Consider the following 26,216-nt stretch of genomic DNA (forward strand, 5'->3'; position numbering starts at 1 on the left):
GGAGAAGGCAGCTTTAGTTGGCGCCATGGAGACGGGGATGCCAGCACCGCAGGGGTAAGTGTATAACTTCTGTATGGCCAATATTTAATGCACGATGTATATTACAAAGTGCATTAATATGGCCATACAGAAGTGCTTAACCCCACTTGCTATCACGGGACAACCACTTTAACTGAATTGAGATCTGGGCATTGGGCGATTCCAAGACATTTTCACGTTCCCCATTAGACCCCTCTCCAGTGTAGCTTTAGTAATATCTTTAGGGTCGTTGTCCTGCAGGAAAGTGAACTTCCATCTCAGCCTCACTTCTACAGCAGACAAACAGGTTTGCCCCTTATTTATCGTCACCCATCACTCTTTCACTCCTGACCCGTTTGCCAGGCCCTACCGATAAATAGCTGCCCCACCATTGTGCTTCACTGTGGAAATGGTGTTCTTGGGGTGTTGGGAAGCACTGGGTTCCTAACCCTCATCTGTATTTTTACACGTCTGTGTCTCACCTGTTTAGAGAGCTCCTTGGGCTTCAAGTCTCTTTCTTATGGCTTGTTCATACCCGAATGGTCTTTTTATTGTTCGACCCACCCTAGGAGCTAAGTGGCAAAAGCGGAAGTGCTGGATCTGAATGGAACCCATTGACTATAATGGTTTGTGTTCGGTGACACATTGCACTCCAGCATTTTCACGGACAAAAGGGGGTTGCATGCCTCGCTATTTCGATAGATTTTCCTAAAAATGCAGCTGCCAACGTAGATGTCAAAGTAATGTTTCAGACTCAGTGCAGCCTTTCATATCAGGACTTCTGTGATCATGGACGCGGACTGCACAATAAGGGAACTTATTTAACTAATTGTGTGAGTTCTGAATCTAACTGGCTGACGAGAGCCGTAGGGGGTGAATACACACGCACTCACAGCGAAAATAACATCAAACATGAAGATCTAGATTAAAGCCTATTGTAATTCCAAATTGTATAGCAAGAAAACAAGAGAACCACCAAGGGTATGTGAATACTTTCACACTACACTGTATGGCATGTTTATATTGTATGTCTCCAGGTGTTTGAAATTGTGCACATATGTGGGTGCCGGTCAGTAATGAGTAAGTTAACATGTGACAAAAACTCTTGGTTTCACCCCTTTGGGCATATGGTGGGGGTCTGTAGTTTCTGTAGACTATACATATTTTGTACTTGTCCTGACTGGGTCTTAGATTGGCACACGTATGATACAGGCAATAAAGGCTGAATAAAACTTGGGCAGAGAATCTAATAAATCTCAAAATTTGGGGGTCTAGAAGTTTCTAATAGTTACAAGTAGTCGTCCCAAATGCCCAGTGTGAATGTGCTGAGCAGGTAAGGGGTATTAGTGTATCTTGACGCCACCAGCAATAGCTGGTGGAGTCAGGATTGACAGGGGGGTGTTTGCTCTCCCTGTAGCTGATTAGCTGCGCTGCTTCTTGGGCACAAGGTCCTGGAAGGACAGTAAACTAAGCATAGAGCGGCTGCCGGGGCTGTAGCCAGGTCTTTAAGAAGCTTTCCCGTCGGCCATCCGCCACGGAGCTCACAGCCCGCGCGGAACTCCAGGCCACCGCCGGCCACAATGCAGCTCACAAGCGCCGGACACAACGGAGCTCACAGCCGCCGGCAGGGACGGACCTCACAGCAGTGGCAGGGACAGAGGTCTCAGGCCGGCAGCCAGGTGGGATACATTTCAGAAATGCTGGCCGGGACACAGGTGAGACGCTGCTGTGTCACCAACCATTTCTGCAGGCGCTGCTGCCTTATGCCGACGGTTACTCCTCTTTTCCTTACATTATTACATGTTAATGGTGCAATTTTACTGTGGGAACATGGCAGCATTTACAGATAATAATGTAAGGCAAAGAAGATAATTGTCAGCCTGATGCAGCAGGGCCGGCAGAAATAGTACCTTGCAGTCTTGACCCTATCAGAAGATAGGGGTGTGACAGGGGCATTCCTCCTGTCAAACCCTTAGCTTCTGGTGGCGTCAAGATACACTAATACCCAGGTAAGGTATCTTCTGTACTGTAAGAATGAAATCCTTCGTACTGCACACATGGGAAAGGTACAATCATCTATCCTCCAGCATTAGCCATTGGACCTCCAGACCCCAAGGAAGCGTCCTGAAATTTTCCATCCCCAGAAGTGTTAATAAGCTCTTTTCAACAGTGCAGCTGGTTTTCAGTAGATATCCCGTAGGGCAGAAAGCTGGGGTAAACTGGCAGGATATTTCCCTGCAAACAGCCCCCTCTACACCTTCTATAGCCTTGGCGTGTCTGATTGACAAGATACTTATAGGCTTTGCTGTGTACATGCGGATGGGTAACGGGTTACAAGATCTTTCTTACAAGCTGTCACTTTCTAGTTAATTCCTTATAGTGGAAGCTGGGAGAAAAATGTGTGACTAATGCTGAGAGGATTTACCGTAAGTCCGACCGTGTACAGAAGACACTGCTTTCTGCTATCCTGAGGCCGCGTCAGGTTGGAAAAGGATTAAAAAAACTTAAAGGTGATCACAGAGAAAGATACAAAAAAACTAAAGCTACTCTTACACGGGCCGATTATCACGCAAATTCAAAGGATAGTCATTCAGTGCAAACATGGCCACCAAGAGGGTGAGGAGCGACAAGTTGTTGGTTGATCAAAAGTTGTGTAATGTAGCGTCACAGTAGTTTGTATTTGAACTTGGAGATCCCTCCTACGAATAGGTTAGTAAACAACTAACGGGCAATAAGCGCTTGTGGAAAAGCAGAAAAACTACGGTCCTTTGCACGTTTTAATCGACTTCGCTGAGTGACTATATGAACGACAGTCGCGCAGTGTAAAAATACCTTAAGAGCGGTAAAGAAGAAGAAAAAGTGTGAAGTATTACGCATTAATAAACACTATACATATGCAATCACATTGCATCTGTGCGGCGTTTATACGCAACTCTGCAAATCAACAGCAATAAAAAAAGGTGAAACCAGGAAGACTGACCGTGACGTGTGTGAGAGATCAGCCGTCATGCGAAGTGCAATATCGCTGCCGTACATGGCAATATGCCTGCTCACCCCTGGCTCACACAGCGTTTTACCAGATGTTCATGCGAGTCCGGATGAAGGGTCCTCAACCTCTAATAGTCTGAGGGCATACTGAGTAGAGATGTAAAGCAGTGCTGGAAGTCAAACTTGATCCACAAACTAGTATAGAAGACAACACCAGGGAGGGCAGCAAGTCAGTTTAATGTTCCTTTATTCACACCCTTGTGAGGTTTAAGCTCCAAATCTTATCTCAAGCTCAAACTTCAGAAAAGCTCATGTGGAGTTGAAACTCCCACCACACGGGTGTAAATAATGGACCTTAAAACTGGAGTGCTACCCAGTGAATAATAACTCCCTGAGGCTTCAATCAAGCTTAAAGGGAATCCGTCATAACCTTTGATCCCCATAAACTAATGTTATGGGCTCAGAGGTGAGGGAACTGGAATAGAGTTGGTCAGTCTTTTCAGCCTGCTCTGTGTGTGCGCTCCCTCATGGGGCACAGCCCTGGAACAAGGCAACTGGCGAGTATGAAAAACCCCGGACTCCCCATTCCCGACCTTTGAGCCCCATAACATAGTTTATAAGGCACAAAGGTCATGACATGGTTTTCTCTAAAAGGTTATTATTAAACAAGACATTTATGGCATGTCAAAAATATAAACCACAAGTGATTGATATATGCAAGTTCTGCTTTCAGGACTGCCATCTATTGGGAGAACGAGGGTGCCTTCTCCCCTGAGCTGGTCCCTGCTCCCGAGAAGTGTACCGCTACACCGCAGTCCGACATGAAAACCCACATGTGAGCAGCCTCACAGATAAGCATTTCCATATTCAGATGGAAATGATGTTATTTAATGAATGGCTGTGATTAGTTCATTGAGCACCAGCTGTGATTGGTTCAGGAACACCGCCTTAGCCAATCACAGCAACCTCTTGTTGGAGGCGGGGTATTCAAGCCCCGTTACCAGGAAGAGAATGCTCTCTCAGCCCTGAGAACTACACAGAAGACTGCCGAAGCAATGGAGACCAGTGAAAGGGGCCTGACTGGCGTCTGCTAATTGAATATTAAGACACCCACCGAAAATAAGATACTGCCTCTTTTGGGACAGTGTCTTATTTTTGGGGAAGTCTGCCGATGTGGATTTTGATCCAGAGCTACAGCAGATTTTACACCTTTAATTGCAGGAGTAAAATCTGCTGCAGATCTGCATCAAAATCTGCACCTAAAACAGCCATATGTGATCGAGCCCCAATAGCGCTTTGGTAAAATGAAAGCTGTACTGTGATTAATCACTATGAGGAGCAAAGAAAGTTCTTCGTTTAGACAGTGTAATCATTTTATGGCTCATGGACTTCTAGGACGGGCTCTCATGAGCAGGTTGTAAAATGCTGCGTGCAAAACACAGTGTTTTACCGCCATGTGAGTTGGGCAGGGCAGCAATTTTTCACTGTGCATGACGTGTTATGTACGCTCTCATGCACAGTCTGTTTTTGTTTTTAAATACCCCTCTGTTGCTTAGCAAAGTTGCGTATAAACACTGCACATACGCAATGTAATTGCGCATGCACAGAGTTTATTACATGCAATAGGGCTCGATCGTGCATAATATGTGGTAAAATAGAACATGCTGCAGGGTTTTTCCTTTACACCCAATGTATATACGCATGTGTGAATGGATCGATAAAAATCAATGTACTTTCATTGACTACATTCCCTGCCCATTATGCAGATGTACATCGCGCACATAATTCGCCGTTTTGCTCGTGTGAGCCCAGCCTTATTGTCTTGTCACATACTGGATAAATAATATTAATGATAACATGACGCCATGGTTAATACTCACAACTGGAAGTGACTCAACATTTTACCTAACCTAAAAATTAAAAGCAGCTCAGTCAGGTCTCCTATGTTACCACGAGTCCAGAGGGGGAGACACTGAGTTTGAGATTACATGGCTTTCCATGACTCGATCAGTATTTCCATGTAATTTTCTCCCTGCCCGTACAAGGCGGTTGACAGTTGATCAAGCAATTAATCTGTGTGGTGGAGAAAAACCGCACTTCTTGCTCTTCAACAGCAGAAAACTGTACGTCCCCGGTCTCAGCATCTCCCCTCTACCCTATATGCTGCCCTTCATCATTTGGCTGATGATGTCAGTGTGCCAGCTCCCTTATGCAGCAAGTCGCGATTGGTGTTATTGGTTCATCGAGACCCAAGACTCAGCCAATCAAAGCAGCGCCTGAAGAATCAATCACAGCCATTGCTTTGTGGCAAACTCTGGAGAGTAGCGGAAAGGACCGAGCCTGCTGGGTAAGTAAAATAAGCCCTAGCGCCTCTTTTGGGGCAAAAATTAATATAAGACCTTGTCTTATTTGAGGGAAACACTGTAGTGAATGAGAACAACTGAACGAACGGTCTTTACATTGAATGATTATCGTTCCCTTTCACTTGTTTAAACAATTTTTTGAACGATAATCGTATGCCAAAAACAAAATATTCCCTACATAGGGCGCTCTTAAGATAAATTCACACATGCAACAGATTTGCTGCAGCGCCTACCCTATTCATCAGAATGGCACTTGCAGATATCCATGCACATGCTGCAGAAATCACCTGTCCACATGTATGGAATGGATTTGTTTAGTTGCAGAAATTTCTGCAATTAACAACAAATCTTTTAAATGTGATCATATCCTTAAAAGAGGTTTTGCCAGGATTACAATGCACAGGACAGGGGATCACTGAGACCCCTGCCAATCAAGAAAATAGTGGTCCAGTGTCCCCTTATGCCTGTCACTGCAAGGCTTGCTTCTTCCCCCACAGTGATGTCAGAATGAATGATGTGCTGGCCAAACATGCGTGGTCTTCGCTCCACTCGTTTCAATGGGACTGACGGAAATACCCAAGTGCTTGCCCCTCAGCTATCGCCACCCTCCTGTTGAAAGTGAATGAACGTTAGTGCGCTTGCGCAACCAGCACTCCATTCAGTTTCTTCCTCCCTCCAGGGGTGCAGTAAGCCCACAGCAAGAAGGATGGAGGAAACTGGACCCCTGTTCTTGAGATCCTGTGGATAGAGTAGAACTTGCAATGTTGGTACAACCCCTTTTCTCTCTTATTAGATGTTAACTGGTCGAACATGTGGATTGTCTAATGTGTATGGGGGCCTTCCATATCCTCCCTGATGGCTGATGTCGGGGGAAATAAGGATGGTGCAAGCTGGATTTCAATTGCAGACTCTTTTTTTCTTGGTGACATGGCTGCCGACAGCGAACTAATGTGAATGACCACACTTAGAGTTAAGTGTTAAATGGAAAGTTACACAATATTAAAAAAAAAGGGATGTTTATTTTCCCCCTCAAGAGTAATCATTTTGGGCATGTTCTAAACTTGAAAATGCATGTTATTCACACATAAGTAGATGGCAAACACTCTTAACTTTGTGTTTGCAGAAATCCAAACTAAATGAAAGCATTAATCAATTAGTCTTGTGGACATAGCCTGTAACAGACGGATGGAACAGGACGCATATGGAGTAGAGAGCCATAATCTAGCTGACCCCATCATGCCTTGTATAGGTTATGAAGTGGGAAATAGACTGCTCCCCTCTTACCCTCGGGTCCTACATACTGCCAACCCAGATGCAAGAGTTTTCTTTAGACCAAGGCCCCAATTTATTAAGATGGGTCTTTTCTATATATGCTTTAGTATAAGGTTTGTTGGAGTAGGATACACCATTACTCTTAATGTACATCTCTTGGTAGTCCGTGGCCAGAATATCAAATCAATATCATATGAGCGAATGTTGATTTTTGGTATTGTGGTATAAACAGTAAATCTTTTGGTCCAAGAGGCCCCACCCATGTTAAAAAAGTAGTAAGACATAAAAAAGGAGAAAAAAAAAAAAAAAAGGTCACAAATTGTGTTGCAAAAAAGGCCCGCACGAAAATGTGAGATTTCTTTCTCCGCCATGAAACTACGCAAAGTGCCTTGGTAAATTCTGCCCTAAATGCTTGCATTTTTACAATCCAAGTTTAAAGGGGTTTTCCAAGCAATTTCTAACGATTACCTACCCTTAGGATAGGTCATTAATAGTTAACTGGCTGGAGTGTGAAGCTTGGGACTCCAGCCCATCAGATGCACTCTGTTAGAGCCACAACACAGTGTATAGAGAGAGGGAGCAGAGCTCCCCGACCCATGTAGTGTCCGATGCTTTTAATGCGAACTGCGTCTGCAATTACCAGCGCTGGCCACTACACGGGCCGCATCCATCTGCTCCCACTCCATACACTGCACTGGCAGCGGGAACCCAAATAGCTGATCGGCTAGGGTCCCGGGTGGTCAACCTTAGCCAATCAACTGCTGATGTCCTATCCTAAAGGATAGGTCAGCAAGAGAAATTGTACGGAAAACCCCTTTAAAGAGAGGCTGTCCTAATGATTTCCACTCTAAACTCCTATGATGACTGGATAGCTGAAGAGACACAGAATCCAACAATATCATTTATCATATCTGACCTCACTTTCCCTCCACTGCAGTAAGCTGGAAACCATCCTGTGCTTCGTATTGTAATGCATCTCCGGGACTCCTAAAAGTACAGCAGGACTCCTAAACGACTCACTAGTATACGGAGAAGACTCAGTTTAGATCCAATGACTACATCGTTAAAAGTGGAGTCTCTTCAGCTATCCATACATTATAGTAGGTTCGGGGAGTTCTCAGTCTGTAAAATATCTTTTGCAAGGTTGGTCTTACATACTTTTGTTGTGTAGCTTGGCGTTTCACGCTCCCGCTAGTGCATTTTGTGAGCATTTACTCCATTGACTTCTATGGAGACTTTTGTAGTGCAGATGCGCAGGAAATTAGAGCATGCTGCTTTTTTTGCGTGATTGACATGTGCAGGAATCATACGTGCATGTGAATGAACCACTGAAATCAATGAGTTCTATTCACCGCATATTGCACATATTTTGCATGTGAATCTGGCCTAAGGCTGGTTTCACACGCATCATTCTTTCTGGATGAATGTTGTAGTTTTTGATGCAGTTTTTTTGAGCCACCGCCAAAAGTGGATTAACAAAAAAGGGGGGGGGGACCTTTAAAAGGAGGGGCTTACTCCTAGCTGGATGCACCTCTGGCTTTGGCTCAAAAAAACTGCATAACTGAAGTGCGTGTCAAGAGTGAGAAACCACCCTAATATGTCGATAAAAGACAAGAGTTTGAACTGCGCAAAAGTGGTCATTAATTTGAAGAGAATGGTTCATTTTGTCAACATTTATGAATTCGCTGACATTTCTTGCGTGAACTTTGATAACCATAGAAGACTTAAGAAATTGCAAACGATCTCTGCTGAAAAGAACAGTTCTTGAGGTTCAGAAAAAACAAAAGCTTGCTTTCGGCGCAGGAAAAGCTCTGTTCTCCCATAGAGGATGTCCGTGGGCTGTGCCTGCTATTGTTGAGTCCACAACAGAAGACAAGAGGAGCCATGCTCCTTCCCAGAAGATGACATGAAGCATTAGTGTAAATCCATGAGCTTGTGTAGGCACCCCATGCATTATGTGGGACACCTGGCAAGCCCTACACAGCTGCATCATGCTTCAGGTATGAAGGCTTCACCGTATTACCTGGTGGCAAGATATCCTACAAAATATTAGGAATATAATATCTAAACCACCTGGCGGAGGAGCTGCTCTAAGGGGTGCAAGTCACATCATACTGAATGGACAGGTGCTGCCAACAGCCCGCAGATATAAATACCATATAGAATGGCTTTTCTAGAAGGACATTGCACAGGACTATATAAAAGACTGCTGAAATAAGGAAAGCAGAAAACCTGGTTTACAAAAACGGAAGTGTGGCAAGGAGGGAAAGTTTATGTACTCCTATATGAAGGACAGTTTACATACGAATCGCTATGGATGTTCTCTATATACCCGTCAGTAATAAATAGTGTGTCCTGTCTTCCTTATTTCAGCTATAGGGATGATGATTGATGAAGGCGCCTTAATTAGATTAAGAGTGATGCAAAAAGAATGGTGCAAAAAGTAATGGATTCATTCATACACGAATTGACCTACAACAGCCAGAATGATATGACAAGATCTCAAGTTTTTAACACACCTTAGGCCAGGCTCACACGTATGTAGTATGACGCGTGGAATGTACATGTGCATAACACCCAGTAAACTGTGTCAATTAAAGTATGTTGATTTTCATTGTTCCAGTCATACTCCATATATTTATTGCGTATATTGAACATGTAAAAAAAAGAACGCATGTTCTATTTTTACAGCGTATTACGCGCATACGGCCCTATTCCTTTCTATGGGTGTGTTTGGAGCACAGTACATATGCAATTACACCGCATATGTACGGCAGTTATTTATTTATTTTTTACACATGTTGCTAGGAAACATCAGAAAAGGGTTTAAAGGAAAAAAAACCCGGAAGCCATTGCATGACAGCATGCGTAAAATATGCTGTTTATGCGCAGGCATGTGTGCAAAAAGCGTGAGAATACGCAGGGATCCACAGTTTGCTATGCCGGTAAGATGCTGTGTTTTTTATGCAGCTTATCACTGTACGATCGAGAGAGCCCGGCCTTATGGATTCCACTGCAGCCGCATTGTTTTAGGTCATCTAGTGTCACATAAACATTTGTGACTCTGCCGATGCAGAAAGTTTTCACCGTACTTCAGCGCTTCTAAAAAACTTTCAGATCAAATGCAGAAATAACTTCAAATCCAATCGGTTAATAAAATACAGCAAAAATATACATGAAATATACTAGTATATATATTCACTCCCTGGCAGCTGAACATCTCCTAGAAGTCTAATTAGTTTCTGTGCCTTGATTTTGGGCATGTAGCTACAGCAACCAAAGAATATTTGGGCGTAGATGCTAAGCAACAAGTTTAATCAAATAAAAAGGGAAAAAAAGAACACCTTCCAATTCATTGCAGGTCAACACAGCATTTACGACATTATCTTCTCGCCAAAGGGGAGAAAAAAAATGAAGGGAGACAGACATCTGTGGGAACGGCAGCCCTTTAGCAAATACTTTTGCAAAGAATTAGTTGAGGCGAAGCCCAACAAGTTCGGCAGCGAGCCGTCTATAAGACAGATGTTGTCAGAGCAGCCAAGAGCTCCAGGCAAAACCACTCCTGTGTGCAAAGAGCAGCCTGCGACTCCGTGCTGCAGCTCCAGCAATTACATCTCCCGTCTACCCTCTCCGTCCCCATTTCTAAGACACAAAAATGCTCCCATGTTCCTGTGATGGGGCTCTAAAAAGTGGTTTTGGTTACCCAGAACACCTAGAAAGCATGCCCGCTTCACACCTCCTTTCACCCGTCATGCAGAAGTCTTACATTATACGGAGATACAATGTATTCATTTCTTCAATCATTCTGCCTATACAGTACAATATGTATCCGACCAGGCCTCCAGAGCCTAAACAAAATGGCTAAAAGATATTTAATGTTAAGCCATACAGGAAAATCCATGCAGTCAATCAGAAAACAAAAATTATCTACACTCACAAAAGTCAGAAAAGTGAAGAAAAACAACATTTTAAATAAAATTTAAAAAAAAAAGTTTACTTACCGCTTTTAGATTAAATAACAGTTTAAGAAAGTCATTTTTCTTCATTCTCTGGGTTAGGAAAAAAATTCTGACGACCGCATCTCAGAAAATGGCAGCAATGTGTAACCAGAAAAAACACATGAAAAATTCACTTACAGGTTAAAAGCCGAAAAGCAAGAAGTAAAAATGGGGTAAAAAATGCTGCTTTGGATGCAAAGGACAATTCCTGCTGGCATCTGGAAGCATGGAGCCGCACTTGCAGCTGTCTCTTCAAGCAGTCACAGTGGAAGGTAAAATCCTGCTGCCACATTCTTGCCTCCTGCTTCACTTTCCTACAAGAAAATAGCTGAGGAGAGCCTGGCAAAGTGCTCCTTCTCGAAGGAAAGCTCTAATGTCTGCGTCTGCAGAGCTCTGAACCAAGTTTCTAGGTTGCTGAATGAGTGACAGCATTGCCAGCCAATAGCTTGGATTTTTCCAGGAAAATCACCCCTTAATTTATTCAAAATTAGGTCATATGACACTATATCATCTGCTATTGGCTTAGCATGAATCTAGTGTTAGCCTGCTCAGGAAAAGGCCACCCATCCATGCCTCCTTAGATTGTAGACACCTTTTGCCTATAAGCAGAAAAGGAGTATGAAGAAACACTCTATATTGTACACTGAGAACTTACCAGGGAATCCCAAGAATGGAAGGGCCGGAGCTCAGTGATCCTCTGCGCTTTCTTCAGGGAGCACTGAGGGATGAGGGAGAGCTCATCTAGGGAAGCATCTTGCAAGAAGCTGACTATTTTAGCTTTGTACTCCTCCTCCATGATTTCCTCGCCACTGCTGTAGTCTTCATCCAGGACGCTGCCTGTATCCGAAGCCGACTCCTCGCTCTCCGAGTCTCTGTTCATGTTGCTATCGTTATATTTGTCTTTTGACTTTTTCTTTAAGCCGTTTACGTTCTTGCTGGACATCTCTTTGGTGCTGTTTGTGGGGAGATTTTTGTCGCTTTCCGAAGCTCCTCTGCCGTTAGACACATCGTTCTGCAAGCCATCTGTCCATGTAACATAAATAGAGCTTTAATACAGTTTATGCATGCAGCTTTCTTTCTCCTTATTGTGATGCATGGCACTTGCCTTATCTCTTAACAAAACCCACATGCAATTATTCTAGCAGTTTGCTCCGCATTTAATTTTTCTTGATCTTTAGGTAACGGATACAAGGGAAGCAAAACAGCATTGATACGATGGATTGGGGCGAGTTACATATTTATATGGCCACCGGGAGATTAAATATTAGGTCTTCAACATAATGGTGCAGTTGTCCCTAAAATCACAAGTTAATACTCTACATTATTCCCTCTCTTTTTTTGACAGTGGGCGGAACTATTAAGGATGCTCCACACTTGGTCCAATCACTGCAGGAGATTGCACATGTCCTATTGGTCCATACAGCTGTGCATCAACTGAAAGAACTCTGTAGCTACATCTCCCTCTATTCTGCTTAAGACGACACCTGTTTTGCGGCACAAGCTGTATTTTTTAATGTCACCATGTAATAATTTACCATATACTTTATTAAAAAACTTTTAAAAATCAATGTTTGTGAGTTGAAATGGGAAAAAAAAATTACTACAATTTAGCTTAAGACTATTTTTTTTCTAACAGCTTCACCGCACGTTAAAAATGACTTTCTTCTGCAGGTCAGTATGACAACTGTTAAACCGAATTTATATACTTCTTTGCAAAAGGACAACCCTTTTGGTAAAACTAAATAAATACATAAATAAAAATGTGTGTTGCCATATTATTCTGAGACTCTGTCAAATGAACTTGTGTGGGATCTTGTTTTTGTGGGGCAAGCACCAGTTTTTGAACAAAAAGTCCTATATAGCACCAGCACTTTTTACTCCTTCTGTCTGGTGGACAAGGTTATGAAAACAGCAATTCTGGGTTGTTTTCTCTACAGAGTTCATGATTTGTAAGTAGTTCAGATAGTTATGGACGTGGCAATACCAATAATGTTTATTTCCTTATTAAACAAATGGGAAAACCTTGGTTCTAATAAATTGTTTAATCTCACTACCGCACTGTAATGTATTGTGCCCGTTACCATTATCTTATGAAGCCATGCCTTGATTAGGCCTCGAGCTGCCCCCCCAATAGCCCACATCATGTCGTGTGTATGTGGATTAGGGAGATATGGGCTAACAGCAAGACCTCTTCTTAATTAAAGGCTTGGAGGCTGCAGTCAGTATTGACGGTGGCATCTACAAGGGTAAATTGCTGAGGTCAGACATAATTTTGGCAATATAGAGCTAACACCCGCTGCATAAAAAGTGGGCTCAGTTCCCGAGTTGGATCCATCACCAAGACAAGATTCAGTTCAGGTGAGTGTAGCGGTGTTGAATAGCCAGACCGCCAGAGGTTCTACATATCGGGTTTGGGTGTTACATCATGGTAAATAAGAATGAAGACTTAGTAAAATCTAGATGTCATGATCTTTGTGCTCTGTAATCCTGCAATTTAATTTTTTTCTTCTCAGCCAGTAAAGGCATCACTCAGAATACCCGTTTATCATCACATCACTATCATGAAAAGATTTCTGTTTGCTGTAAGCAAATGAAAGTATTTTCATTTAGGCCGGCTGTCCACGGGTGTAGCATTTTTTCGCAGCGGGAGAACGCTAAGTCACTGCGATTTTCCGCGATGAACCTGTCAGTAATGATAGGTTCATCGCAGCAAGTCGTGGCATGACGCGATTTTTATACGCAAGTGGAAGATCACAGCGATATTTTGCTCGTGTACATCGGGCTGCGCTTTCCATTGTTATCCTATGGAAAGTGTTTACTGTGTTACACAAATGTGGATTATCGTCGCGGGTAACGCAGTGAAATATTGCCCGTGGTCAGGAGGCCTTAATCTAAAAACTGAAACACATACATAATACTTTCTGCAGCTGAGTGTTTGCTACAATAGTGTCCAGTCTAGGCAATCCTCTGTGAGCTCAAGAGCGGACCCCTGGGCTGATCCACTGTGGCAAACCATCAGGAGAAGTTTGTGTGAACATGTAGGATCCCATTCACTGATCTAGAAGATGGGGGATAATTGAAACAATGGAAATTAGCAAAGTTCTGATCATAGTAACTGATTATACATCGATTCATTGCATCCGCATCTATATTGCCTATACTAAAACCACGCTGCATCTTGTTTAATTCTTAGACAGACACTTTGGCAAGTGTATTTGAACGTATACCGTATAATTCTCTGTGTGCAGTAAATTTACCTTTGTTTTGAAAACTTGCCATACAATCTGCATATAAATGTTGGTGTTAATATATACAAACTTTGTCCAGTGTGGTAAAGCAGCCTCATGGGGTTATACCCATCCATATCCAGAATGGGGATACCCCAAGTCGCATCCTGCCTAGTGAGGCTGCTGGCCACCGAATTTACGTGCAGAGTGAAAGTAGAGTTGGCGGCGCATCGAGTACTGAGGCAGCTCTTCCAAATTGCTTCTATGAAAGCTGGCCAAGCAAGCCTGCTGCCCAGAAGGGAGTAGAGAGAAGAGCACATCCGCGGACGCCTCTCATTCATACTCCGCTTGGATGTGATTGCCACCTTATCAGGCAGGACGAGTCTGCAGCTTCCCTCTTCGAAGGTGGGTCTTACCTCTAGCGGAGCTTTCTGACATATCCTGTGGATATGCCATAGATGGGGCTACCTTTTTACAGAAGTCAGGCACAATGCTCAGCCTGTGCAGTACTCACATAGTGAGTTCCTGTACATGCGGCTTTTTATGGTTACCCATGACTGGATTTGAAGGGATAATTTATATATATATATATATATATATATATATATATATATATATATATATATATATATATATATATATATATATATATATATATATATATATAAAAATAAACACACGCACACATACCGGTGTGTACAGGTTGGCCAGGCAGCAGCCAGTGTACGCTCAGCAAGCTGTAGTTTCCTCATCTCTGCTGTTAAGGAGCATTCGCACAACGTTTTTTACTATGCTGTGTGATTACGTCGAGGGGTTCTTATAGGCCGGGTGAAAACCCCTGAATGGAACCAGTCACTTGCATTCGTTAAATGGATCCCACTTTTACAAGGGTTCCCTTTCCTTCCCGTAGTTTTTGCAGTATAGTTTAGTGAATTACGTTATCTAGTGAAATCCTTGTAAAGAGGACATAAGAGGTCTGTTTCATATAGTTCCGTTTGGGGGTTCTGACACAATGTTGCTCACCCTGACGTAATCCAACAGAGTGGTAAAGAACATTAGTAAAACGTTGCTAAGGGAGCATTCACACAAACAGCTTTGGATGAAGTCACGGCCTCATACGTAGTGCTGTCATAGCAAACAGTCTGTCTCAGACTACTAAGGTTCCAAGCCCAAACTGCATTTACTGGGTATTTTCCAAATCATTTTTCTGCCCACAGGATCACTGGGGGGTCTGGGAATCACGAGGGATCAGGACATCAGTGGGGGTCCCAGCACTGAGACTCTCAACAATTAGGTATCACCTACTCTGTGGATAGCTGATAAAGGAGGTTTTCTGCGCCTACATCCTTAGGCTAAGTGCAGGTCAAAATGAGAGATATGGCTTTACAATTGGCCCATTCAGTACCGTCAGCGTTGGGTAGATTCCAGATTACATTTAAATGCGTCAGACATTGGTTGCTATAGGCACAGTGACAGCCATTTTATAAAACCATTTTAAAGTGTACCTACATTTTTTTGGGGGGTGTGGGTTTATTGGAATGGATTATGTGATATTCAGAAATGTTATAATCTAATTAAGGGCTAATGCCCACTGAGTGATTTCTGCTGCGTTTTACGAGGCGGAAATCCGTGGCGCTGACCGGCAGTTATTAGGTTCTATTGAACATAAAAGCTCAATGTTCACGCTGCGGAATTCCACCGTAGCGGAACTATCGCGTGAATACGCGTCCCCGCGCACCACCGGCCGCGTCATCTTACACTGCCAGCGCATCATGCGATGCACCGCGTATGCACGCCAGCCCTCCATGCAGAACGTGTACGGCAGATCTGGAGTGGTAAGTATCGGGGTTTTGGGGGACATCGTGGCGGACTACGCTGGCAGAGTTAGTCAGGGCCGTGGGCATGAGGCCTAAGACAGAGGCTGCCACACCAGTAGCTACAAAGCAGTAAACGGATTTCACATGGAAACAGTGATCAGCATCAACTGACAGAAGCGGTTTGTGGGAGAGTTCATTTAAAAGGTAGGTTCCGATGCAGATTGGAAACCATCGCAGATCCGGCTGCAAATACCGGAAGAAAAAGTGCTGCATTCCGTCCTAAAACCGGGTGGCTGGGCGGAATCCATTATAGTCAATGGGGTCCGCCCGGCACTATTCGTTTCTGCTCAGAGATGGAACTGTCCAGCCCCGAGGATTCCCCTTATTTGCACTCTGAACGGAGCAGGAAAGCCGAACCCCCAGCGCAAGTGTGAAACCACCCTAAGACTTGCCAAGGAAGCAAATTTGTAACAATATATTACAAAGTTTCTTAAAATCGCAGAACCCACTTAAATCCTTTTGCCATCTTTAAAGGCTTTGCCACAATTTTTCATTTGTTTCCTGAATGAAAAATTAAATGAGTTTCCCAGTGAAATACTATTGATAACCCATCATCAGGATAGATCATCAATAGTTGATCGTCCAGGGGCTGTCGTTCAGCTGAGCGGGCGCATGCTGTCAGTGCCGCAAATACACAGAGGTCTGAGCAGAAGTCTCTGCGTTGACCTTGAATGTAATGGCTGGTGCTTGTAGTTGCAGGCACGGCTCTCACTGAAATGAATGGGAGTCATGCCTGCAGTTACCGGCCACTACACTGAGGTCGGTGCTGAGGCTTCTGCTCCGACTTCTGTGTATTTGCGGTGCTGACAGCATACGCCCACTCAGCTGATCGGGCAGGGTCCAGAGCCATGGACCCTGGCCGATCAACTATTGATGGCCTACCCTGAGGATAGGTCATCAATAGTATTTCACTAGAAAACCCCTTTAAGCCCAAATTTAAGTACTTTTCGATAAAAACGTCCCACTATTTTGCTGCTGAGAATCTACTTCACACAGCTGAGGCTGTATTGACATGGGCGACTCTCCCATTCCAGTTCTGTCCCATTCTGAGATCGTACAGGAAAAGTATCATTTGAATGGGTCAATATTTTCTATGGGAGCTTTAAAAAAAAACAAAACAAAAAACAGATATGCATGCAAACTGCATGACATGATTGCAGTGTGATGTATTTTAATGCATGTTACTATGGGGAGCACATAAAAGAAAAAACAAACAAGAAATGCAGGGCGATGAAAAATGCATATGAACAGATTTGAAACAAATACAAATCGCACGTGGAAATCATTAGCAAACATGCATGAAAAGAAAGAAAATTAAAATTGCATTAAAAAAATTGTATAAAAAACCCCCAAAACTATCAGTTTTTCACAGACCATAATCCCATTCACCCATGCGAATACAGGACAAAGATTTGTCAGCAATATTCCTACCTGCTGTTGGCCCTCTCTACCACTTCCTACTCTCAGGGTCAGGCCTGGCTGGTCAAGGACTTGGACCCAGTTCACTAGGCCCAGTTAATGGGGTCAGTACTTGACTTGCCCTCACATTTTCATGCATTTTCAGGCCCCAATACCTCCTCCTATTGTTATCTTACTCACCCATGCAGTGTTCTGTGGACTTTCCTGTCTGTTTATACAGGAAGATTGCAAGACGACTGCACTATGTCTGCTCGACCACTCGACTCTCCCAAGTGCTCGCCTATTTACACTGGTCATGCTTTTACTAACGTGCCTGCCTACTTGAGCAATGTAAACCAGGCCTTTACAGCTAGCAGCAGGGAGGAGGAAGAGGATGTACACTGCAGATCAGAGTATGGTGTGGAGGGAAGCCATCCAAGTTATAAGGGAAGGCAGTTCACACAAGCTAAGCAGCGTTAGAGTTCAGATAGGGATGAAAGCGCACACACGGACAAAGCAGTATGTATGTGTGTACAGTCATGGCCCAGTTTTGAGATGGACACAAATTTTGGTTTTCACAAAGTTTGCTGCTTCGATTCAATTATAAGCATAGGTTTTTAAAACTTTTGACAAATATATAAAACGTTTTAGGCAAAGACTCAATATTTCTAGTGTTGACCCCTTTTTTCCCCTCCAACACTTCAGCAATGGGCTTCATCAGAGAAATAACTTTACCCCAGTCCTCTGCCTGTACAGTATTTTCTCTGAAGAAGCCCCCTTCAGACTGTTTGGGACATCTGGATAAATGATTGAGAAGAAAACGATGACATGAGTTTTGTGTCATGCAAACAGTAAGGCCTCATGTTCACAGGATAATTAACATTTAAAATCTGCAGCGTTTTTCCCCATGCGGATCCGTGCCCCATAGGGATGCACTGGACACCCGCAGGTAGTTAAATACCTGCGGATGTCATTTTTCTCTTCAGGCGCGGATCCACGTGCGGGTAAAAAATCACGACATGCTCCTTTTCCGTACGGGTCTCCCGCAGGCTTCTATTGAAGCCGTCCGGATCCGCGGAACACCTGTACCTGAATTAAAACTCACCTGTCCGGACACTGCAGATCTTCCCTCCGTCGCGGCCGGATCTTCTTTCTTTGGCCCGGCAGATGCGCGCGGCACACCCGCCGGGCCGAAGAAAGAAGATCCGGCCGCGACGGAGGGGAGACCCGCAGCGTCCAGGACAGGCGAGTTTATTCTTATTTTCAGTCTCATGTCCCCGGGAAAGGAGGGACCCGCTGCAGGATTCTGCATGGAAAATCCGCAGCGGGCCTGATTTTCCCCGTGGACATGAGGCCTAAAGCATCCTGAGACCTGGCGTTCCTCTGGATCAAGATTGAGGGGTGGGGTAATAGGCTTAAAGGGGTTGTCCCGCGAAAGCAAGTGGGGTTATACACTTCTGTATGGCCATATTAATGCACTTTGTAATGTAGATTGTGCATTAATTATGAGCCATACAGAAGTTATTCACTTACCTGCTCCGTTGCTAGCGTCCTCGTCTCCATGGTGCCGTCTAATTTTCAGCGTCTAATCGCCGGATTAGACGCGCTTGCGCAGTCCTGTCTTCTTCTTTTCTGAATGGGGCCGCTCGTGCCGGAGAGCGGCTCCTTGTAGCTCCGCCCCGTCACGTGCTGATTCCAGCCAATCAGGAGGCTGGAATCGGCAATGGACCGCACAGAAGACCTGCGGTCCACCGAGGGAGAAGATCCCGGCGGCCATCTTCACCAGGTAAGTAAGAAGTCACCGGAGCGCGGGGATTCAGGTAAGCACTATCCCGTTTTCTTTTTTAACCCCTGCATCGGGTTTGTCTCGCGCCGAACGGGGGGGCTATTGAAAAAAAAAAAAACCTGTTTCGGCGCGGGACAACCCCTTTAACTGGATGGACATGTGAGGCCAAAAAAATTTCAGCTGTGAGCCTGCCCATGATCCTGGGTAGGGCTATGTATGTACTCACGCAGACGGTCATGTGCAGGACACTTTTTTTTGCTTGTGTATATTTCTCCCGCCGTCGTTTAGTGATGTGGCGAGTATTTCCGCGACTATAGAGCACAATGGACTCTTCTGTCGCAGATATCCGCAGTGAAATAGAACATGCTGCGTTCTATTTTCTGTGGGTAGAAATAGTAGGAAAGTCCCGCAGCACACCTAACACATGCACTTAAGTGCAGAGATTCCAATCTGTATGCCAAGCCACCTGTGGGGTCATGAACCCAAGTAAATGCAATAGTATACAAGGAGGCGGCAGCGTAAACGGTGTAGAAATGGTAAAAAAAGGTTTTATTGCTCCATAAAATGGCGACGTTTCGACTTAATCTAAGTCTTTTTCAGTCTATTTTCTGTGGGTGGATTACGCAATTCCGACACGCTAATGTGAGAATTGTGTAACCCAATGCATTTTATTGATCCGCGTATTATCACGGAACAAACGCTTGTGCAATCCGCAATTCCTATCCGGTCATGCGAGACCAGCCTAAGTAGAACGCTACCGTTTTATAACCTTGGATAATGGTGATCACGTTACCGGGGACCACACAACGGAGCCTCTGGCCAATGCTCTAGGCTCTTGGCTACCTTTAGCAACCGGGAGCTAGGAGATTTTACATTTTGCCGATGGGCTGTTCTGCCTATGTATGTATGGAGCGCTGTCCTGCATACTCTAACATCCATATGCAGAACTGCCTCTGACATACTGTTAGAGACACATGTCAGACCTTGCCAGACATCAAAGCTATGCAGAAAAACCTGCATGTCATACACTGGATTGAAAAGGGTTAATGTATTAAAATAGCTTTTGAAAAGAATATTGTTTGCCTCTGAACAGCCATAAATAAGTTGTGTTATTTTATAAACCAGATAAATCCATTACTAGGCTCCTGGACTGTTTAAGGGATTATCTGCCCAAACTAGAGAACTGCCTCAAGACTAGATTGCTGGAAAGTCCATTTCTAGGGTACAAGGAAGTTGCCCAGGAAGTGGGAAGCATTACATAGGTATTTACTTCCATCAAAGCGTGTCCATACAATGCATAGATACAGCACCATTCAGTGGATCTCTGGTATTACTGGTATTGGAGGGTCCCACCTATATTACCTAACAAGGCATTTGGAAGAAGGTCCTTCAAAGTGAATAAACTCTTTAAAGAAAAACACATTAGCTAGATATACCTTTTAACAATGGTCTAAGTGTGTTAGCGCCTAAAGTTCCCTTACCACCTGTTCTTCCCCCATTATACCTGAAAGGATTCTGAAAATGAACTGGGTGAAGTCCAGTATACAACGCATCACATTTATACTATTAAGTGACAGCAAAGAATAGCGTGGTTATTGCATCGCAGCAGAATATGAGATGCAATATTGTGTCATCCTCATTGTTAGACTTAACCATTCTTTTGCATATTACTATTATAGATGTGAGCAAACGGAACTCCCAGGTAGCACAATTTCTCTCTACTTGCCAGTCCTTGTTTACCGACTCTCCTAGTCAGACCAAAGCCAAGTAGCCGAGCGTGAACACGAATACTTTACTTTTATAGCTTTATATGATTCTTGTTACCTTGCTCATCCTCTGCAAACAACTTCAGTGCCTCAAGTGCTTCATGAAAAGACCAGTCATGCTCTTGAAGTACCTCTCGAAGCTCCTGTCAAGAAAAAACAAACAAGAAATATGGCATCATCATAGAAAGCACTTATCCAATTAGTTCCACAACTGGGAATAAAGCAAGTCTCAGTAAAAAGACATCGGACACCACTTTTATCATTAACAGACAAGTATAACAACTGTTTGCTTAGTGAATATTAAGGATACAAATGTTTGGCGCTTACAACTTTTGTAACCATTAGGCCAGGTACACGACAGGTGGCTGGGGTGCTGCGCATTAAAAATCCATGACAATTTACAGTATGAAAGAAAGCTGTGGGAATTTCAGGGCACGCTGTGGATTGTCAAATCAGCAACATGAACATTACGTTGAGGAATTGCAGCAGATTTTCATTGCGAATGTCACCTTTTTTTCACAGCAAAGGCCACCTGTAACGTGCAAATTTTGCAGCAAATTCAGTCCAGATTGGCAACAATATCTGTACTACAAGAATTCTGCCATGTCTGAATCCAGCCTTAGGCGACATTCGCACAGGACATTTCCACGCTCCCATAATTGACTGCCATTTTAAAGCGGCGGCTACAAGACAGCTAAGTATTACACAAGAATCAATTCTGGAACGTGACTTTAGTTACTCCTCAGAGAAATACGTTGCAAGCCAGTTTGTGACTGTAGCAAGATTTCAAACTGTGTTGCCAAAAGAAGCAGCTTTTCTGTACAGAAATGGGAAAGGGATATTAAGTTTTCATCTAAAGCTTATGTGGCCCTTTTGCACACTGAATGCAATATGCAATGCAATACAGATGGTCCCCACTTGTGAACAGGTTCCGTTCCAGGAGCCTGTTCACAAGTACATTTGTTCGTATGTCCGAACAAATGTTTGTATGGAGCAGGATCGCGGGTGGATCCCGCTCCATACAACGTCGGGTTCAGGCTGTTCTTCGTTGGAACTGTTAACACTTTAAATACCGCTGTCAGAGCGGTATTTAAAGTGTTAGAATTCTGTCGAGCGGCGCGGCTCGTCGGAACTGCTGCCACCGGGTGCCGGCTGTAAGGGGGGCCGTACAGTGTCCTGCGATAAGATCGCGGGACGCTGTGCGGTTGCTAGGCAGCCGGGGGGCTTCTGAAAGGCCCCAGAGCTGCCAATGCAGCGTGCCTATCAAGAAGTGCGCTTCATAGGCACTCTGCATAGGCAGCCCTGGGGCCATTCAGAAGGCTCCTGGCTGCCTAGCAACTGCACCGTGTCCCGCAATCTGACTGGACAGGCTTGATAGAAGGCTGTCTGGTCCCTGCACAGTATGATGTAACGCCATAGCATTATATCATACTGTGCAGGACAGATTGTACACATCTTGCGAACTTCGTAACTTGAACGTTCGCAAGTTGGGGACTATCTGTATATATAAAATAATTGCTCATATATCTTTCCTCTACTTCCAAAATGGTCATTGGGGGACTTGTGGAGAGTCCCAGAGGTGGAACCTGTACCTATCAAACATAAAATATATCCTGGGCAGCTTGTCTCCATTCAAGTGAATGGGGATGTACTGCAGTTTCTTACACAGCGGTTAGCCAGAGTAGACATAGAACTGAAACAAATGCTAAAAAAAAAATTAAATGCTATTTAGAATATCACAAAAGGCTGTATTTTCATGATTCTTAATCTTATCTGTCATTACAGATGCCTTTCCTGAATTAGCAACGGTGTTTATATATGAGAAATAGCACTATTTCTTGCTATTCTACACCTTGCATTTATCATCCATTTAGCTCCCTGTACATTATCTCCAATTCCAAGTTTTTCCTAGGTGGAGACAAGCTGCTGTGATGTGTCCCATACACTACATACAGATAAGAGGAATTTATGCTCCCCTACCTGTATCTCTAATATACAGAGAAGCAGCAACATGGAAGACATTACAAAGCAATGGAGATGCAATTACAGTAAATGAAATACTAATACACTACTAGCCACAGCAGCATCCTCAGTGGTCTTGTCTCTCTAGTTCACTCTCACTCTGTTCCTCCTCCACAGGCTTTTGTGGACAGCATGTAATCTGACACCTCAGTGAGCTGTTAGGGTTCTTTTACATTAAGAAGAAACTGTTCAAATGAGCGCATGATAAAAGTTGCTTGCTTTAAAATGCAGTCAGTTCACACATACAGACAATAGTTTACATTTTTTGCGATTTACTTGTTTACTTGATTGTTGGTCTTTCAGGAGACTGTACCAGTGAATGGGAACGACTGAATGATCGCATTTTACATGCAATGACTTGGAAATGACTGATAATGATTTTTGTTTCTGCATTAAATGGCCGATTGAAAAGTGGAAGAATTATCGTTCGTCATTCAGGGTAAACACGGACAACGAATGAATGATTATCATTCAAATTCACATAACTCTAAATTTTTTGAACTCTAAATCATTCCATGATAAAGGGCCCTTAGCTCATCTCGTCTACTAAGGCCGGTTTCCGAGTCCGTGAACAGAAGGGATGGAGAGAAGAAAAGGAGCCTGATAAGCGGAGAAAGCATTTATTTCTTAAAAGATTTATTACAGAGGGTCTTCTAATCGCCTGCACTATTGATTTACATTACGTTTGTTGAATCAACAGTGACCATTTAAAACTAGGATGACGGAGTGGAAAAATAGACCCGCGCAGCTCATCTCACCTCCTTATCCAAATCGGGGAAATGTTTCAACAGCTTTCTCAAGCTGGTTTCTTGTTTTTCATATTCATCTTCAGAACTAGAAGAAGTGTCGTCTGAAGCAAACTGCGAATATAAAAGGAACGCAAGTAATTTATACACCCCAAACAGACTTCCGAATTCCACTGAGTCATGTCAGGGTGGATGACAAGGATTAAAGAAACTACAAATTCCCTGTCCCAGATCATGACATGTTCAGAAGTAGATGAGAAGCAATGTGTCATTATAAAAATAAAGCAGTTCTAGAACATACATGATATTACTTGCTTTAGCATCATCCACATATTGTATCACTATAATCTTAGTACGCTATGTAACAAATACCCAATACAGGAAGGTTTGTAGTCTAAAGTAAAACTGCCATTTGGTTGTTTGCTGGTTGGGGGGTGTGTGTCTGTCTCATATCCATCGAAATTTATAGCGACTGGGCTATGTACAGTACCATGATAATAAACTAGCAGAACAGGAGAAATTTGGAGTCGGGAAGGAATTTTTTTCCCCTTAAGGCTCATTTAGACACAACGATAATCACTCAAAAGATGTCGCTCAAGCCACTTTTGAGCGATCATCGTTGTGTCATTTACAGTGCAAGATGATTACTCAAGATGAGCGATCATCTTGCACTGCCAGCGGAGGATGCAGAAGACAAGCTATTCCCGACGCTCCAAGTGCCTGGCTGTCATACAGCCAAGCTCTCGGAGCGGAGGATGCAGAAGACAAGCGGGGTGTCCCCGCTTGTCTTCTGCACGGAGTACCCGGCTGTTAATACAGCCGAGCGCTCTGTGCCGGGTATGGAGAACAGAGCTGGACTGCTTCATACCCAGCCTGTTATCAGGGAGGAGGATACAGCTGAAACAATAGTATCAGCTGTATCCTGCTGTGAATCCCTGATAAGGCTCATTGTCGTCTTTCAGCATGCTGAAAGAGGACGATGAGCGACGGCTTAAGGAAAACACAGTTACAAACATCGATTATCGCTCAAAAGATGGCTTTTGAGCGAATTTTGAGAGATAATCGTTGTGTCTAAATGGGCCTTTAAATGGGGAAAATTGGCTTCCACCTCATTGGTTTTTTTTGTCTTCCTCTGGATCCACATTGGGGAGATAACAGGCTGAATTAGATGGACATATGTCTGTTTTTGCAGCCTTACATACTACGTTCCAATCCTGTAACAGCACCTCAGCCAGTTCCAAATGGGCAGGCAACCTTGTACCTGCAAGAGGTCTGGAAAGATTATGACTGGCAAAGAAAAAGAATGTGAGTGACCCCAATTAGTTAGCTTCTTGTTAGGTTGAATTCACACACTGAGGACCTCGATGACTTTTGCTCTTCAAATCCGCAATCACCTACAGCACCATGGGCGCGGATGGAGTTTGAAAACCCCCTTCAGATGTTGTGAAAAATGAGCATGCTGCAGACCATCACATCCACAGAATGTCAATTATGTCAAGGATTTTCTTGCAGACTTCACTCCATCAAAAGTAGAGGGGTGAAATCTATGATAAATTCACAGTACCTGCTGCAGCAATTTAACACAAGTGGATTTTGGTTTGGAATCACCATGGACTTGCAGTGAAATCTGTAGTGAATTTCCTTCACTATGTGTGGACTCCGTACAAGAGACCAACTTATTTTTGTTTTGGGTACAACTGGAAAGTAAGCAATGTTATAGGTGACACCATGACTACTGTTGGCTTTATCCTTTGAATTGGTTTCTTGGGTCCTTTAAAATTGGGCTAGATAGCTCTATCACAAGACCTACGTCCTTCACGTCTTTAAATGCATTCCCCAAATCCCTTTTACATGTAATTGAGCACTACTTACTGAAGAATCAGCCTTTTTTTTCTTTGCAACTTGCTCTTTAGTCTTTCCTTTCGAATTGTCTTCCAGCTTCCTTTTCCGAGATGAAGCTTAAACAACATTATTATTATTATTATTATTAATACCTTATGTCCAGTAAAATTATGATATTATGATGCAACTATACATTACAGAGACTGCAAAACGGATTCACTGATAATGCCAAAAACCACCCACATCTTACTGCCTGGTTTGCAATAATGAAGCGTATTAGCAGTTCATGACCTGACCGGCTCTGAACTGCAGCATTAGCCTTTGACAAATTCAAAATGACCATCTATTAGTAGCAGTCATAAGAACCAGACAGAAAATGACTAATACAAAGGCATATGCATCAGATTTTTTAATGTCCCCTAACATATAATTTTCTTGTGAGAGCTCTTCAGAGTCGGAGTTTAAAAATAATTGTAATTACTAATTTCCTGTATTTATTTCTTACTACACAACGGCTTTGTGGGATAAAGCTACGGCATAAGTCCGGACAGTTTTATCCTATTCAAGAAATCACGTCATAGAAAATAAATGAAGCAACGCAAGAAAGGTTAAAAATAAGACAAATCGGGGTATATTCACACAACAGATTCAATGCAGATATTCCCATTTATCAATGGGGCTTGCAGAACCGCAGGCACATGCTGCAGAAACACCGCGGCCAGATGAACGGAATGGATTTTCAGTCGCAGAATTCCTGCAACACAACCATCATGTGAATACTCCCTTAGTGTTCCTGAAGGGTATTGTACCACCAGCGACCGTGCCCATAATCACTTTCGATAGCTGCTGGGCAGGCGTACGTTAAACCAGCAGCTCTCCCCCCCAGCTGGCATTTCTCAGGGGTGTAATTGTG

General features: G+C 43.5%; 1 protein-coding gene across 2 annotated transcripts in view; it reads right to left on the bottom strand.

Annotated features, from left to right (window-relative positions):
- Positions 1 to 26,216, bottom strand: part of SMARCAD1 (SWI/SNF-related, matrix-associated actin-dependent regulator of chromatin, subfamily a, containing DEAD/H box 1) — an 85,138-nt gene that overhangs the window by 26,080 nt on the left and 32,842 nt on the right. Inside the window, exons 6-9 of one of the 2 annotated variants that reach the window (XM_066574035.1) lie at positions 25,334 to 25,419; positions 23,474 to 23,575; positions 20,752 to 20,836; positions 11,295 to 11,662 (exon numbers count right to left, since the gene is read on the bottom strand). In XM_066574035.1, coding sequence (XP_066430132.1) covers positions 11,295 to 11,662; positions 20,752 to 20,836; positions 23,474 to 23,575; positions 25,334 to 25,419 — 641 coding nt within the window. Of the gene's footprint in view, positions 1 to 10,642; positions 11,027 to 11,294; positions 11,663 to 20,751; positions 20,837 to 23,473; positions 23,576 to 25,333; positions 25,420 to 26,216 lie in introns of those variants that run through there. The other variant, XM_066574036.1, reaches the window with a different exon arrangement.

The sequence above is a fragment of the Eleutherodactylus coqui genome, chromosome 7, assembly GCF_035609145.1.
Source record: "Eleutherodactylus coqui strain aEleCoq1 chromosome 7, aEleCoq1.hap1, whole genome shotgun sequence".
NCBI classification, from domain to species: Eukaryota; Metazoa; Chordata; class Amphibia; order Anura; family Eleutherodactylidae; genus Eleutherodactylus; species Eleutherodactylus coqui.